Source organism: Periophthalmus magnuspinnatus, chromosome 4 (genome assembly GCF_009829125.3).
Source record: "Periophthalmus magnuspinnatus isolate fPerMag1 chromosome 4, fPerMag1.2.pri, whole genome shotgun sequence".
Lineage (NCBI taxonomy): Eukaryota > Metazoa > Chordata > Actinopteri > Gobiiformes > Gobiidae > Periophthalmus > Periophthalmus magnuspinnatus.
Window position 1 is genome coordinate 20717054 of NC_047129.1, and position 17933 is coordinate 20734986.

The following is a 17933-nucleotide window of genomic DNA, read 5'->3' on the forward strand; positions in this document are numbered from 1 at the left end:
ACAAAAGTTAATCTCAATGCTTTGTTATATACCCTTTGTATGTGTGTGTGTGTGTGTGTGTGTGTGTATATATATATATATATATATATATATATATATATATATATATATATATATATATATATATATATATATATATATATATATATATATATATATATATATATATATATATATATATATATATCTATGGATGATTTGATTCCTTCAAATACCAGAGGAATGCAGTTTTACTTCATTGTACAAGGCCCTGGTTCAGTTTCCTCTAGTTACTCGATCGCTCACATTCTTTACTAAAGAGCTGTAATGCAAAGCTCACTTTACACATATACTACATATACTGAAGTTTCTACTTCACTGTCATCTATAAATTTCAAAGGTACGAGCTTGAATTGAAAACTAAAACAGTATTGTACAAGCTCGTACTTTGGCAGGTTGTCTCTTCTACACCTCAGCTCCTCATTCCTCTCAGAACCTGTAGAACCTGTAGAACCGGCTGAGTGGGGCGTCCACAGGGCTGAGCCGGTGCTGGCTTCGTCCTCTACTTTGATCACAGAAGCGGACATGATTGTTAATGAACGCTAAGCCAAATCTTTGCCACCATGGACACAAGCACCTCAGACGAAATCGAATCTCTTATGGAGGACATGGACTATATCCCGGGACATTTTCACCTGGACCTCCATTTGAACTGTGATGTGGAGGGGCCTGTGAAGCTGAGACACAGAGACACATATCTGAAACAGGAGAGTCTGAAGGGGGAGCTGGAGGTGGAGGTGGGATTCCTACAGTACGCTGTCAGGAATCTGCTCGGGCTCCTGGCATTTCACCTGGACCAGCTTGACTCCGCAGAGGAAATCTTTAGGTGAGAATTGGAGTGTGAAAGTATGTAGCATGTTACTACGTGCTTGGTGTAAAAAGTATTTTTAAGGTATATTTGTATATTATAGTGAGTTTATTTTCTTAAAACATGATTTGCCAATAGAACATTTTTTTAAGTGCAGTACCATTTGTTGTGTATATATATATATATATAAATAAATGCTGCTCCATGGAGAATCTTCAGAAGTATGGCTTTACCTTTCTGTTTCCGTGGAGCCAGCTGCGTTTCCACCTCCACAGAGTTACATACAATCACTTTAAGGTTTAAATATGAAATATGTGTTTCCTCATGCCACTGCTTCACTTAACCCATCAAACATAATTTCTATATTTTTTTATTACTGTACATTAATATAATAGTTAGAACTATACTTGATATATATATAAACACACACACACGCTGCAGGTCAATGTTTATCCTGGGCACTTTGAATGTTGTGTTCTTTTTCTGTTCTACAGTAAGATCTGAACTGTACTGGGCTGAACAAAAAACTCCTATGACTCATTATAGCTGCACCTTCACTGCAGATTCATGCTGCAGCTCGTGCTTATGACGGGTTTGGGTAAAAAAACGTTTCACTGGGATCATCATCATTATTATTATTATTATTATTATTTCTTCTGCATTTCTTCTGCTTACCTGGGACTGAGTCGCGGGGGCAGCAGTCTAAGCAGGGACTCCCAGACTTCCCTCAACTCGGACACGTCCTCCAGCTCCTCCGGTGGGAAGCCCCCAGAAGCCCATACATTTGTATTGAAAATAATGTAATATGTAAAGTTATATGTAAAGAAAATGTATGGGCTTCTGGGGGCCCTCTGGTGGCCCTGGGGCCCTAAGCAGCTGCTTAGTCTGCTCAGAGGCTGGACCGGCCTTGCAAAGAAGGAACAAGGAACAAACAACATGGAACAAGGATAATGTTAGAAAAATCTGTACAAAGTGAGTTCTAGGGAGTTGTTCAGGATCCATCTGCTCCTGTATAATCACACAGCACAACACACCTACAGGGTCACAAATCTGAATCTGCAGATTTTCAATAAAACAAAAAAAAACAAAGCAGAACTTGTAACGCAAGTAAATCAACACAAATGCAAGAAAAACACACAGCTGCATTATGGGTATTCTGAGACCACAGACTCTACATATACTTCTTTATACAGTCTATAGTATATTTTATTTATTTATTTATTTGATAGGGACAATGCACATTAATGAACATATATGTACAGACCCAGACTCCATACAGTCTATAGTATATACACAGACAGACTATTTACAGTCTATGGTAATGAGTAAAGTACTGCTCTGCTGTCATTACCCTCCCTTACTCTAACATATATAATATATTTTCCTACAGGTTCAGATACTTTTACTCCCACTTGCATAATATTTAGTTTGAAGTAGAAATACGGATAAACAAATGAACTACTGTTAGGAGGGGCTAGCTTCAGCTAAAACAGAAATAACTCAAACATCCACAGACAAAAGGTTCAGATTTAAAAGTGGAGTGTTTTGAGTTTGTGAGACCCTGGTATGAGTGGATTAAACAGAGGAGCAGGAGGTGCACTGTTTTAGGGTTAGAGTTGGAGTGTTCTAGACTCCATGTCCTCATTTAATCCTCACATAACAAGTTTAAATATGGCGCTGTATGTTTCAGGAGCATCACTAAGGAGGACCCCGGGAACCTGAACGCCTGGGCTAACCTGGGCTATGTTTATGACCGTCTGGGGCGTGAGCTGGAGGCTGCAGAATGTGTGGAGAGGGTGTCATCTCTCATGGGGCTGGACGGAGGAGAGCTGACCCAAGTTGAGTCCAGGCTCCTGGCAGCTCGATGTCTGGCAGAGCAGGCGTATGTCCAGCCTTACGATGTGGAGCTGGACAATGACGATGAGCTCAGGGAAAGACTGACCTCGGCTCTCACCCTGTACAACCGGGCACTGGACTACGGGGGGCAGCTGGTGAGATATGGGGCTGAATGCAGGAATATCAGAGTGAAATCACAGATACAAGCCACGTTTTGGAGAGAAAAAAATCACACATTTATGTAATTTTCTGTTCTGTATAATGTGAAAAATTAGCACTGTTGCCATAGCCATTAACAATCCAAAACAAAATTGTACATGATAAATATTATAATATATTCTAATTGTTTCTAGTCATTTGCTGTCTGGAGGTTTCAGAAGAGAACTTTTATTACTTACATCTGAGTCTGAGTCTGAAGTTACTATGTTCTTTCTTGAACACAGACGTAGGCTAACACATGTGCTCTGCTGCTGTAGCTTCCAGTGGAGGAGAAGAGAACCTGGTATTTCAAAATGGCTCTGATCTACATGAGGTACAGTCGATAAACACATCTGTGTGGACTGTCCTGGGCACACCTGATCTGTGTCCTTGTGTCCTCAGGCTGGACGACATCGTGAAGACCAAAGTGGACTCGGAGTACTCCAGAATGACCCACTACAACAAAGGCCTGAAGCTCCTGAAGGAGGCGCTGGAGTCAGACCGACCTCAACAAAAAGGTACAATAGAGTGTAGTGGACAACAAATCAGTTTGAGTCAATCTGATACTGTTTGGAAGATCTGAACAATTACATATGACATTTAAAAATTGTATTTATAGCAAAAGTCCAATGAGACAAAATAATAATTACATTTATATGCACCAATCAAACGTTTGGACACACCCAGGGTTTATTTCTTTATTTCTTTATTTTAATGACTTTCTACATTTTATAAACACACAGAAGAAATTAAATATATGAAGTAAGATATATGGAATTATGTAGTAAAGGAAGAAAGTTAAATAGTTTTTTTGGACAAAGGGCAGAGGATTTGACTATAAAATATGAAGATTTTTTTTTTGTTATTTTGCATTTTTTCTTTGCTATATAATTCCATATATCTTACTTAATATATTTGATGTCTTTTGTTTATAAAATGTAGAAAGTTGTACAAATAAATACATTTTAAAAAACAGTGAATGAGAGGGTGTGTCCGCACTTTTGTCCAGTCTTATCGGCCTATTAAAACAGGTGCAGTTATGACCTTATATATAACACCAGATTATACAGTACAACTCTGTCTTTGTATGTTTTCTATTTGAAACAAAGTCTGTTGCTGCACACGCCAAGTATGGATTTGATATGATTTGTACTTTGAGTCATTTCTAATAGGTGGATAAACTCTGTGTCTAAACGAGCTGTTCTCCTGGTATGTCCTGCTCTGACCTGGTCTGCCCTGGTCAGCCCTGGTCTGCCCTGGTCTGCCCTGGTCAGCCCTGGTCTGCCCTGGTCTGCCCCGCTGTGCCCCCTCTGCCCTGGTCGGCCCTGGTCTGCCCTGCTCTGCCCCGGCCTGCCCCGCTCTGCTCCAGTCTGCCCTGGTCTGCCCCGGTCTGCTCTGCCCTGGTCTGCCCCGCTCTGCCCCAGTCTGCCCTGATCTGCCTCGCTCTGTCCTCGTCTGCCCTGCTGTGCCCTGCTCTGCTCTGGTCTGCCCTGGTCTGCCCTGGTCTGCCCTGGTCTGCCCTGGTCTGCCCCGCTCTGTCCTGGTCTGCCCTGCACTGTCCTTGAAACCTTTGACCTGACTCAGCATGTCAGTGAGCCGACCCACAACAGAGGGCACACTCTGGACCTGCTCATTACAAAAGGAGTAAATATTTCAAATATCAACGTGTGGATGTTGCTCTGTCTGATCATTTCTGGGTTATTCCCAAAACCAGCGGCTGGTCCTGCAGTTGTTTGAAGGAGACACTTAAATGATAAAACAGATACACTGCTCATGGAAATGATACACTTTGAAAATGCCTCATGTTCTCCTGTTGATGATTTGTTGAACACTGTGACTTCGCATGTTTTGAATGTTCTGGACACCACTGCCCCGATGAAGGTTAAAATAGTTAAAAATAAGCAGAAAGCGACATGGAGGAATGATGACTTGGTCAGGGCACAGAAAAGGGAGTGCCAGAGGGCCGAGCGGGAATGGCACAAGTCAAAGCTCCAGGTTCATTATGAGATTTACTGAGAAAAGATGCAACTACAGTTTATGTAGAACAAGGGAGAGGTATTTTTCTGACATTATTGCAAGTTGCAGTAACAACTCTCGTGTTCTGTTTGCAACAGTAAACAGATTAACAAACCCCCAGCTCCGCTGCCGTTAGAACTAATTTCCACATCTAAGTGCAATGAGTTTGCAGTATTCTTTAATGACAAGGTTCGGGGCATTAAAAATGCCATCAATTCCACGATTCCAGTCAGGTTTTAGATCCCACCACAGCACTGAGACTGCTCTTATCAAGGTGACAAATCACATCCGCCTGAACACTGATGCAGGCAGAGTCTCAGTGATCCTGTTAGTTCTGAGTGCTGCCTTTGACACTGTGGATCATCGGATCCTCTTACAGAGACTAGGGGACTGGGTGGGCATCTCTGGTACTGCACTAAACTGGTTCAAGTCCTATCTAGAAAACAGGGAGTACTGTGTTGAAATTGGAAAATGTGTCTCAGATAAAATGTCCCTGACCAGTGGGGTACCCCAGGGGTCAATCCTGGGACTGTTGTTCAATCTCTTATATGCTGCCGTTAGACAAGTTAATACGCAGCAATAATGTGTCCTACCACAACTATGCAGATAACACTCAGGTCTATGTCTCACTGGCAGCAGGTGAATATGGACCAGTGGATTCTCTCTGCCACTTCATCCAACAGATCAGTGTGTGGATGCAAAGCAACTTTCTTCAACTAAACTCAGATTAAACTGAAGTCATCATCTTTGGCCCACAGAAACATAGAGAAAGTGTTAGCTGTCACCTCCAGTCTCTCTCTCTCTAAAACCTTCAAATCAGGCTAGAAATCTAGGAGTAATAATGGACTCAGATCAAATCAATAACATATGCAGCTTTTTACCATCTAAAAAACATTGCAAAAATTAAAGGTATATTGTCAAAACCAGACCTGGAGAAACCTATCCATGCATTTGTCTCCAGTAGGTTAGACTACTGTAACGGCCTGCTCATGGGCCTCTCCAAATGAGCGTTAAAACAGCTGCAGTACATCCAGAACACTGCTGCTAAGGTCCTGACTAGAATCAGGAAGTACGAGCACATAAGTCCTGTGCTCAGGTCTCTGCACTGGCTCCTGCAGCTCAAAGAATAGACTTTAAAGCAGCTCTGTTTGTGAACAAATCTCTCCATGGACCCCCAAAGAACGTCTCTGACATGTTAGTGCCATATGAACCATCTCACACTTTGAGGACTTCAGGGACCGGCCTCCTGCTGGTGCCCAGAGTCAGGACTAAACATGGAGAATCAGCGTTTCAGTTTTATGCAGCTAAAACCTGGAACAGTCTTCCTGAAGATGTGAGACAGGCCTCTACTCTGATGATGTTTAAATCCAGGCTCAAAACAGTTCTGTTTAGCTGTGCATATGACTGAAAGGTTTTTATTCTGCACTCTTCTGTTTTAATGTAAATTTTATGATGATTATTTGTAATTATTTATGTTTTGATTGGGGTGATTTTAATGTCCTTCTTATTCTGTAAAGCACTTTGAATTACTTTGCATACAAATTGCGTTATACAAATAAACTTGCCTTGCCTCTTCTCTGCTTTGTCCTCAGCTGTCGCCTGGTGCCACGTTGGCATCATGTTGGAGAGGAAGGATGAATTTGTGACCATCCCCATGTCTGTGCACGACTGTGGATACTCGGCCACTGACCCTCTGAGCTGCTACGCCACGGTCAGTAAAACTACCCAAATGTGAGGCTACGGGGCGCTCAAGACAAAAACAATTTGGAATCACTGGTGTAGTGGTTTAAGGCGATATTACCATGGTAATCTGGATTTGCCTCCACATTTGTTATGACAGAATAAACAAAGTGCTTGGATCAATCACAGGGTTAAATGAACAACTGACCCTGAATCCTCCTCATGCTGTAAACATGAACAGGTCGATTGTCTTGGCTCCAGGAAAAACTTGTTAGACCAGGACCTGTCACGACCAATTCAAGTCAAGTGTATTTCTACAGCTAAAACAGCTTCAGCTGAACCAAAGAGCCATAAAAGTCAATACAAGATAAATATACAGAGAACACAGTACAGAGAAAAAGAACAATTTAACACCTGTATATCTGTGTGTGAGTGTGTGTGTATATATATATATATATATATAAACACTACACATATGTCTGTATATGTGTGGTGTTAAATGCCAGGGAGAAGAGGTGGGTCTAGTGTTAAATACAAGAGAGAAAAGGTGGGTTTTCAGTCTAGTCTTAAACTGTGTTAAAGACTGAGAGAATGAGAGGCAGAGGGCGCTGTTCCATAGTCTGGCCGCTGCCACAGAAAAATCCCTGTCACCTCTGGTCTTGAGCCTGGATTTGGGCTCAGCAGGAGGAGCTGGTCAGCTGACCTCTGCCCTCTGGGCTCTGGGTGGAGTATAGGGCTGCAGTATCTATGAGTCTATGGCCATGTCCCAATTCACCAAACTGGCCTTAGAATCACCATTGGAAGTGTGCGTCGAAGGGCAGTTACGTCATTTCCGGCGCGACAAGGGCCTTCCCATTTCAACGCACCCTACTGAATGCGCCCGACAAACCTGCCCTGCCCTTTTCACCGTTTCCATGGAGATCGGACGTAACCGAAGCGTGCATCCATGCACACTTCACGCACTGCTATATCCCATCATGCACCACAACTATGCAAAAAAGAGAAGAAAATGGAGTCCACTGCGCAATACACATTCAAATGTTCGTACTGGTTTACCTCATCTACAACAGTGCGACATGAAACTGTTAAATCTGAATAAAGATAAGTACAGGCCGTGTGTTTGATGATTAAAAGGAGTTGAGTTACATGGAATAAAGGAACGTGCAGTTATTGCTAGACAATAAGAAGACATTATTATCATTAGAAATTATTACTGCAATAAGAATAATGTAAGAATGTTCGTTTCTATTGTAAGCGTCAAAGACCAAGAGACTGAAACATAAAGTCAGAAGAGTTTAATGATCCACACAGGTAATGTGAACAATGAAGCAACGGACTCTCAGGAAAGGACAAAATCTTCATGAGTTCCGATACATTCCATACGTCTGCGCCCCTCGTGGGCACGTGTCATTTACGTGCCTTCGTGTTAGTAAATCAAGATACTAGTTTGATGTAGCGCTGCACTGCTAGAAAATACCTTACAATAATAACATGAAAAGAACTGGCACGGCACAGAAGGGAAACAGCACCCTCTACTGTTATTAAAGTGGTGTAGCCACTGGCCAAAAAACCGAATCGTTAAACTGCAATATCCCACTTTATGTACAACTAATCAGTGTTCTCTGGTTTATAGACTATGAATGTAAAAATTATATTGTTACCTCTGTCTCTGTTACTACATTTTTACAAGGTATATTTTGTTAAAGTTATGAAGTAGCTACAATTGAGAAAAAAATCACCTTGAAACTTCCATTTGCCTATTGATATTCAATCTAATCAGAAAGAAACGGCTGCAATGACGACATCTTGACTTTTCTTCTATTAAATAATAAATAATTAAAAATAACGTACGTAATGTACGTATCGTACGTTCAAAGACAGCGGTGGAAGTGCAGTCCGTGGTGTGGGCCTGTCCCACTTCAGCAAGATGGCGGCTACACTGAGGAGGGCAGATTGTCTTCCGGAACCTTCAAACTACACTGTGAAGAGTACTTCGAATTGACCCTTCAAAAGGTGCATTTGGCGAATTGAGACACGGCCCACGTTTTTAAAGGGAGTGCGAGTTCATGCTTCATCTCTGTAAACCCAAAGCAGTTAAAGTGTATCTGACAGGGTTAGACTACTAATTTCACTAAAATTTAATTTTATTTAAATGTATTTAATTTTTATAAATAAAATTAAAAAAATCTAAAACAATGTGTGTGGGGGTGTGGGTGTGCGTGCATGCATGTGACTGTGAACAGGCTATAAACCTGGCCAGTGACGATGCCTCCATCTTGAACATATTGGCCAAAGTCGTCTTCCGTCTGGGCAAACACGAGATGGCCACAGGGATCTGCAACATGGCTCTGAACGTGCTGCCCGACCCAGAGCTCAACTGGCAGGCCTACTGTACTCGTGCCAAGGTATGCCATACCTAACACACAGAGACACACACTACTGGCACACACAGAGACACACACTACTAGCATACACAGCAACATGCACTGCTAGCATACACAGAGACACACACCGCTAGCACACAGAGACATGCACTGCTAGCACAACGCACTGCTAGCACACACAGAGACACCCAGAGGGAGCTGTTTACAGGGAGGGCTGATGTGGTGATCGGTTTAAACAAAAATATCAGGGTTATACTGGATAAAACTGGGAAATACACATTTAAAGTGCAGCTTTGACAGACACTATGTGATGGTGTAGAGGAGGCATGCCCAAACTGTGGCCCGGGGCCCAATGCGGCCCTCAGACCAATTTTTCTTGGCCCTCAAGCTTCCAGGTGAATTGGCCCATATTACCTTGAACAGCCCTTTTTACTGTACATTTTTGAATATTTTTGATATGTACTGTGTCCCATTGGGGATGAAAGTATGAATAAAGGTCTAGTGGTTCAGTCTAACTTGTAATAATAACACAGATTTGAAGTATTCACTGTATTGGTGACCAGTCTATGCCCCCCAGCTTTGTATGTGTTTTTATATGTGGCCCTTAATGAGAAAAGTTTGGACACCCCTGGTATAGAGTCTACACAGGTAGACTACACTGTCTACACTGTAGACAGTATGTGATGGTGCTGCTGGGAGTGTAGACACTATGTGCTCAGCACATCTGAAGTCCCCATATTTTATTTGTATTTAATTCTACTCTCCTCTGTGCTCCCCTGTTTTACTGTTAGATGAATGTGGTCCAGTATGTGAGAGACTTGGACAAAGCCAAGAGCGCTGAAGGAGGACTCCCAGACAGACAGAACCTGACCGCAGCTCGTAAAGACCTGGACAAAGTCCTGAGTGTGCGGCCCTGTCTGCGGACACACCTGGAGATGGCACAGGTAACACCAGACCACACCTGGGAACACACAAATCACTCCATTCAGTTTTTATTTCTAACATAAACCTATTCTTATTCTGCACATTTAAACCCCCACCGTGTAACTTTTTAGCCATAAAAGTCAATTGTACTGAAAAAAATGTAAAAACACTTACTCTGACCAGGCTTGCATCTCCACAAACTTGACTCGTTTGACCTGGAGCAGGACCTCCTCCTGCTTGGTCTTTTGATGGCTATAGTCTTATTCATATGAGATACAGTGCATCTGGAAAGTATTCACAGCGCTTCATTTTTCCCACATTTCGTCATGTTACAGCCTCATTCCAAATTGTATTAAATTCATCACTTACCTCAAAATTCTACACACAATACCCCATTATGACAATGTGGAAAAAGTTTTTTTTGACATTTTTTGAATTTATTAAAAATAGAAAACTAAGAAATCACATTTACATAAGTATTCACAGCCTTTGCTTAATACTTTGTTGATCCACCTTTGGCAGCAATTACAGCCTCAAGACCTTTTGAATATGATGCCACAATCTTAGCACACCTATCTTTAGGCAGTTTTGCCCATTCTTCTTTGCAGTAATTCTCAAGCTCCATCAGGTTGGATGGGAGACGTCTGTGCACAGCCATTTTCAGGTCTCTGCAGAGATGTTCAATCGGATTCCAGTCTGGACTCTGGCTGGGCCACTCCAGGACATTCACAGGGTGGTTCTGAAGCCAATCCTTTGAGATCTTGGCTGAAAAATGAACCTTTGCCCCAGTCTGAGGTCAAGAGCGCTCTGGAGCAGGTTTTCATCCAGGATATCTCTGTATATTGCTGCGTTCATTTTTCCTTCTATCCTGACTAGTCTGCCAGTTCCTGCTGCTGAAAAACATGCCCATAGCATGATGCTGCCACCACCACCATGTTTCACTGTAGGGATGGTATTGGTCTGGTGATGAGTGCCTGGTTTCCTCCAAACATGACGCATTCACACTGAAGAGTTCAATCTTTGTCTCATCAGACCAGAGAATTTTGTTTCTCATGGTCTGAGAGTCATTCAGGTGCCTTTTGGCAAATCCCAAGCGGGCTGCCATGTTCCTTTTACTAAGGAGTGGCTTTCATCTGGCCACCCTACCATACAGGTCTGATTGGTGGATTGTTGCAGAGATGGTTGTCCTTCTGGAAGGCTCTCCTCTCTCCACAGAGGAACGCTGGAGCTCTGACAGAGTGACCATCGGGTCCTTGGTCACCTCCCTGACTAAGGCCCTTCTCCCCCAATTGCTCAGTTTAGATGGCCGGCCAGCTCTAGAAAGAGTCCTGGTGGTTCCAATCGTCATCCATTTACGAATAATGGAGGCCACTGTGCTCATTGGGACCTTCAAAGCAGCAGAAATTTTTCTGTATCCTTCCCCAGATTTGTGCCTCAAGACAATCCTGTCTCACAGGTCTATAGGCAATTCCTTTGACCTCATGCTTGGTGTTTGTGCTCTGACATGCATGGTCAACTGCAGGACCTTATATAGACAGGTGTGTGCCTTTCCAAATCATGTCCAATGAGCTGAATTTACCGCAGGTGGACTCCAATTAAGCTGTAGAAACAGCTCGAGGATGATCAGTGGAAAAAGGATGCACCGGAGCTCAATTTTGAGCTTCATGGCAAAGGCTGTGAATATTTATGTAAATATGATTTCTTAGTTTTCTATTTGTAATAAATTCAAAAAATGTCAAAAAAAACAAACTTTTTCCACATTGTCATAATGGGGTATTGTGTGTAGAATTTTGAGGTAAGAGATGAATTTAATACAATTTGGAATGAGGCTGTAACATGACAAAATGTGGAAAAAATGAAGCGCTGTGAATACTTTCCGGATGCACTGTAAAACGTATTTATCTCTATGGACAAAGTTCCAAAGTATGGTTTTAACTGTCTGTTTCCATGGAGTCATGCAGATGATGTGCCAAGTTACATGGTGTTGTTTTAAATATATTCTATAACCATTGGTCCTGTAGGTGTATTACTACATGGGAGTGGACGCTCTACAAGAGAGTCTGCTGGTTGATGAAGCCGCTGTGAACAATGCCCTGGTCAGTCTGTCCCAAGCCTTACAATTCAAACACGCAGACGCTCTGCCAGACCTGCACATCCTCAGGGGGCGCTGTCTGCTTCTGAAGGGCGAGGAACAGAACGCTGTGGACTGTTTCAAATGTGCGTTAGAACTAGAACGCCTGGGCAGTTTGGACACCACTGCTCTACACTGCCTCCTACAGGCACTACTGGTGCTTTTCATGCAGTCTGGGCAAGATCAGAACCAAGAGCCGTGTTCAGTCATCACTCAGCTGGAGACCTGGGTGAAGAAGGCGGAGGAGCGCTACCCCAAAGACGTGGTGAAGGTGGAGTTAAAGATGTTGTACCGAACTCACCCAGAGGAAGTGGCAGAGCTGGCCCGAGCGCTGATCCAAACGGGGAGGCTAGGGCTGGTGCGGAGGCTGCTGGAGACTGTGGTACCCAAACAGAAACCGAAGAGAAAGCCAGTGATCCGAACATACTCTCTGACATAAAACTGGATCTATAACAAACAACAATATAACAACAAACACAATAAACTTTAGTAAAACCAGTGATGCAGTATTGTCATGGCCTCATTCAGTAATTTTTTTTTATTTTAAAGGCACATGCTCCTCGGACAAACTGACAAATCTAAAGAAGGACATGAGTAATAGAGGGCTCATAGATAAAATCGTAAAGCAGAGACTGGAATATGTCCCAACTATAGACTATTTATATAAATGGACATAGCTAACCTGCAGATCACTCTTCCAAATCTGACTCTGGCTCCAATTCACTTTACACTGAAAACTGTGTCCCCTCTCTCTGTAACTGCTGCTGTGAGGCTCGTCATTTTGGTCTTAAATATTTGTATTAACCTGCTCTACATGTGGCTTTACCTCAAGTTGCCATATTCCACTGACTGTTCTCTGCATGAGCTGCTCTCACATTAAACAGAATAAAGTAGAGACATTTGAATTTTGTTTTTGGATGAAAAATGTGAAATATTCTCTTTTCATTTTGTATAAAGTTGTTTTTGTCACAAGTGTTACAGTGCTGTTATTGAAAAACAAAATGCCTGTTTTCTAATTGTCTGATTTTGTGTTTACTCTATGTATATGTGTGTGTGCGTGCATGTGTGTGTTTGCGTGTGCATGTTCAATTAAATAATCATCTTTACCTGAGAGTGTTGTTCATTGGGTCTGAAGTTTGTGGCTTTAAACTTTAAAGTTGTGTCTCTGAAGGACACACTTTCCTTTTCATAGTTTATTACTTTTACTTCTCAATAAAAAGGTGTTTTTGTCTTTGGACTTTCTTCATAGTTTCATTTTGTTCTGGTCATAATAACAGACCCCCCATAATGTGAGATCTGTGATGTGTGAGAAGGGGGTCAATCCTTTATCTTCCAACCCAGATCATTATTGTCCGGGGTCGGGCCAGAATCAGTCCAAAGTCGACAGGAAAAAGGATCATGATAAATGAACCTGTACCTTTCAAGTGTGCTCTTGGGCCTGGCACTTTAGCACAACCTTGTCATGACCTTTGATCTTTGATGAAATCTCGAAACTCCACAAACATTTTTAGCAGAGAAACAGGCTGAACGAGCTTGACCAACACTGCTTTTTAGAGAGACGCCTTTGCTTTGGTCTGAAAGACATTACATCACTGTGGCATCACCCTCAAGATGACGTCACATTTACCCACAGGACAATCTGTCCTCTGGATTTGACCCACTGCAGCACTGAGCGACCCAGGAACCTGAGAACATGCAAACTCCACCCAGACACAGGCAGAACACACAAACTCCACACCGACACAGAGAGAACATGCAAACTCCACCGACACAGGGAGAACATGCAAACTCCACAGACACAGGGGTCATTAGGCTGTAGTTGAAATGCCTGGGCCCCTCCTTGTGTGAACTGCCAGGGTGGCTGCAGTAGCAGAGCAGGTTTTGGTGGATGCTCCAAACGCCAAAGTGCCACTCCTCCATCATACACTCCTCCATCATACACTCCTCTGTCACACACTCCTCTGTCACAACACAGCGAGGATCTGCAGGGTGAAGACAGGATTCAGGTAAGTCCTGCACACGCCTAACGTTAGTACAAACTGTTAAACATATAAATGCAAACATGTAAAGAACGTTTATTTGGTTAGGTTTGGTTTTGGTTTAAGTCAAAGATTTGGAGGCTGCCAAAGGAATTCAGTCCAAACAGGACACTTTAAAAAGAGACATGTCCTTGGTTTAAAAATAAAGAGACATGTCCTTGATTTAAAAATAAAGAGACATGTCCTTGATTTTAAAGTGAAAATTAGCATAAAGGCAAAAATAATAATAAAAGCATTCACACGTCAGGCTGAGTTTTAGATTCAGCTAGGAGCGAATCCCAAACCAGATGAGGCTCAAAAAATATCCTCTTGTACTTTTATGTCATTACTGAAATATCAATCCATCGACAGATAATACAGATATAATAGTAAAAAATTACTAGATGTTTTCACATTTGGTTTGGATCAATAAAATAAACGTGTTTATATGTTATAATGATGCAGCTCAGTCTCATTGAAGGGTGTGGTGCAAAAGGAGCATGTGCTACACCTGCTGCAGCGTCATGAAGCCTGTCAGTCTAAGGAGAACTTGTATTAGGTTTTTGCCATTAAAATGAATACATAAATAAATGTTGTTGTTATTATTATTGTTATTATATATTTTTTTGTTTTTCTTTGTTATTACAGCTAATCTTCAACAATGGCTCAACAGCTGACCAACTGGAACAGTGGCCTCTACAGCTGCTGCGACAACATGAGCTCCTGTAAGACACTCACCTGACACATAGGTCACATGGGTCACAGGTGTGATCATGTTGTTGTTTCAGAGGGAGGGCAGAACTTGTTTTACTACGTTTTTGAAATCCATAAAAATACAGTAACCACAGACTGTGTAAAGAAGTGACTGAGTGAGTGTGACGTCACCCACAGCTCCAAATGAAGCTCATCGAGGCTAGAGCAGTTATAGGGGCCAGTGTGGAGGAGAGTTCATGAGTATCATAGCAACCAAAGAGCCAATCTGAAACGATGCTGTTGAAGGTAACGCCCCTTCCTACCTGCACCGCTGGTTTGGCAGGGGGCAGGCACTTGGCAACGCTCGGGAAAAGAAGGCACCTGATTTGTTTGTTATTAATGTTCATATCTTGATTTACAGACACAATAGTGAAATAAAAACCCCAGGATCATGTAGAGCGGGTCAATATGAACATTTTAAGACCAAAATGACGAGTCTGAGAGCAACAGTTACAGAGAGAGGGGACACATTTTTACATAGAAAGTGAATTGGAGCCACAAGTGCACCCATGACAGAAACTCAAGACACAAATGCTAAGTATAATCATTAGTTTGGGACTGTCGTAACAAGTGACAGGGGAGATCAAAGAGACAGAACTCGGGGAAAAAGTTTAACAATGTTTATTTACAAATTTCAAAGTGCAAATGAAGGTAGATTGAGTGGGCTGAGAGGGGGTGTTTGCTGTGGTCCAGGGATAGACCTTGAGCAGCAGAGTCTGAGACAACGTGAACAGTACCAGTAGTGAAGAGCAGGGCCGAAGACAGAGGAGCTGAGCAGGTCCAGAGAGTGGGATCTGGCGAGGAACAAAATATCCCATTTAGAAAAAGTCACAAGAGCAAAACCAAGATCTGAGCCAAGCTGAGTTGTACCACAAGGGATACGCGGACGATCTGGCGCTGAGTGTCAGGTCCTGGCTCCCTTTATCCTCCCCAGGGGCAGCTGATTGTAGATCAGGTGCAGGTGTGCATGGGAGGAGCCCAGCTCCAGGCTCAGATACAGAAGGGAGGGGGGAAAATAGTGCAAAAAGAGCAGGACAGACTGGGATCATGACAGGGACTTTACGTGTAAAAGTCATTTCAGCTGATCGTGTCTATAGTTGAATAATTACACCAGTTACTGAAGTGATTGTGGAAAAGTCTCTTTTGTTTAATTAACACTGACAGAGTTGAGCTGGGCCTTTGTGTGAGTTTTTGTTTCATGCAATTAGATTCCACAGGATTCTGACCCCTGTGCGGCTCAGGTTAAACTGACAGTCCTCAAAATGTTGTGATGTTTCGTCATGATCTTTACTGATTCTAAGCCTTGTGTCAGGTTGCTATGGTTTCTGGTGCTGTCCGTGCATGGCGTGCTCTGTGGCCGGGAGCTTTGGAGAGAATCGCTGCCTTCCTCTGTGTGACATATTCAGTCCTGCCATCACTGCCTCGTGCGGGCTCCCCCTGTGTGTGCCTCCCGCCGCTCTGGCCCTCAGGGTCGCCGTCCGCCACAGATACGGCATCAAGGTACAAGGACACATGTAGTTTATACACACGCTATAAACACAGTTTATATACACACTATACACACGGTTTATATGCACAGTTTATACACATTTTATACACACGCTTTATACACAGTTTATACACATTTTACACACATGCTTTATACACATGATTTATATACACTGTGATGGAAGAAGTATTCAATTTTGTTACTTAAGTAAAAGTACAGATGCCAGGGAAAAAAAATACTCACATGAAGTATCAAATGAAAAAATATAAAAGTATTAAAATACCTGTTTAAAAATGTACTTAAACAGTAAAAAGTATTTTATGTAGATTTTGAGATCTGTGTGATGATTGTAATAAAGATTTTAGCTGAATTTTGTTCAATAGAAACAACTGAATTGATTGTATTTTTGTTGTTTTTGTTTTGTTCGAATTCTGAAGGTGTTAAAAATAAATGCTCAGCCTTTTCAGCAGCTCTGAGACAACAAGAAAAATGTGTCTTGTGTCCATGAGGACGAGCTTCAGAGGCAGCAGTGACCACACAGGCCTCGTTTAAATCCTCACACACACTGAACACATATTGAACACACTCTACAAACACTGAACACACACTAAACACATTCTACACAAACTAAGCACATTCTATACACACAGAACTGACTCTACAAACACTGAATACACACGGAACACGCTGCACACACACTGAACACACTGAACACACATGACACACAATGAACACACTCTTTACACTGAACACACTCTACACACAATGAACACACAATGAACACACTCTCCGCATACTAAACACACTCTACACACACTGAACGCACATGGAACATACTGAACACACACTGAACTAATACTGAACACACTCTACACACACTGAAGACACGCCGCACACACTGAACTCACACTGAATGCACTCTAGACACACTCTACACACACTGAACACACACTCATCGTTTGTTTGTTGCAGGGGAGTCTGTGCAAAGACATCTGCACGTCTTGCTTCTGCGAGTGGTGTTCATACTGCCAGATGCACCGGGAGCTCAAATACCGCAAGAAACATCACAACAACGTGGTCAACATGCAGCCCTAAGTAGATGCCCAGTGTTTCTGCCAAAGTGGACAGGGCTAGATGCTGTTACTATTGTGTTACTGAGCTGCAGACAATGACTAGAATGTCCAAACATAATGGATAAAAACGCATTGTATTAGAATGTATGAAGTCATATTTCTGTATATGTAAAATGTACTTCATATCAATTGTTTTCTTCTGTTAAACTTTTTGAGAGATTAATCCTATGGAATCACATAAAGAAGATAAAACTTCATGAACCCTGTTCTATTGTCCAACTTTACTTTGTGATAATCGTGTGCCTCTGGTCCCCTGTGAATCAGGTCCCATGTGCCTCTGGTCCCCTGTGAATCAGGTCCCATGTGCCTCTGGTCCCCTGTGAATCAGGTCCCATGTGCCTCTGGTCCCCTGTGAATCAGGTCCCTTGTGGCTCCTTCTCTTTCATTGAGATTCCAGGTGTTGGAAAAATACAAAATCTTGATGAGCAGGTTTCTATCTTCTCTCTTCAATTTCCATTTGGTCCATTTTAAAAACACTGCAAATGTTTTCTTGGTTCTGTGTCACCATGTTCTTCAGCGCATTA

General features: G+C 42.4%; 2 protein-coding genes across 2 annotated transcripts; both read left to right on the forward strand.

The window, feature by feature from the left end:
• Nucleotides 1-548: 548 nt before the first annotated feature.
• ttc22 (tetratricopeptide repeat domain 22) lies at nt 549-13252 on the forward strand. Its single transcript, XM_033965138.2, has 8 exons — nt 549-865; nt 2538-2838; nt 3160-3215; nt 3284-3399; nt 6490-6608; nt 8821-8982; nt 9753-9905; nt 11907-13252. Exons 1-8 carry the CDS (start codon nt 603-605, stop codon nt 12453-12455), a joined length of 1719 nt encoding a protein of 572 aa, XP_033821029.1. The 5' UTR covers nt 549-602; the 3' UTR covers nt 12456-13252.
• A 609-nt stretch (nt 13253-13861) lies between these two features.
• On the forward strand, nt 13862-17614 carry LOC117370177 (cornifelin homolog A-like). The gene is made up of 4 exons (XM_033965561.2): nt 13862-14022; nt 14683-14759; nt 16100-16287; nt 17249-17614. The coding sequence occupies exons 2-4, from the start codon at nt 14696-14698 to the stop codon at nt 17369-17371; spliced, it is 375 nt and encodes a 124-aa protein (XP_033821452.1). The 5' UTR covers nt 13862-14022; nt 14683-14695; the 3' UTR covers nt 17372-17614.
• Nucleotides 17615-17933: the final 319 nt, after the last annotated feature.

Coding starts and splice junctions, on each gene's coding strand:
- ttc22 (XM_033965138.2), top strand. CDS start 603: ATGGACACAAGCACCTCAGACGAAATCGAATCTCTTATGGAGGACATG. Junction 866..2,537: donor TCCGCAGAGGAAATCTTTAG/GTGAGAATTGGA, acceptor TGTATGTTTCAG/GAGCATCACTAAGGAGGACC. Junction 9,906..11,906: donor CACACCTGGAGATGGCACAG/GTAACACCAGAC, acceptor TTGGTCCTGTAG/GTGTATTACTACATGGGAGT.
- LOC117370177 (XM_033965561.2), top strand. CDS start 14,696: ATGGCTCAACAGCTGACCAACTGGAACAGTGGCCTCTACAGCTGCTGC. Junction 14,760..16,099: donor CTGCGACAACATGAGCTCCT/GTAAGACACTCA, acceptor GCCTTGTGTCAG/GTTGCTATGGTTTCTGGTGC. Junction 16,288..17,248: donor GCCACAGATACGGCATCAAG/GTACAAGGACAC, acceptor TGTTTGTTGCAG/GGGAGTCTGTGCAAAGACAT.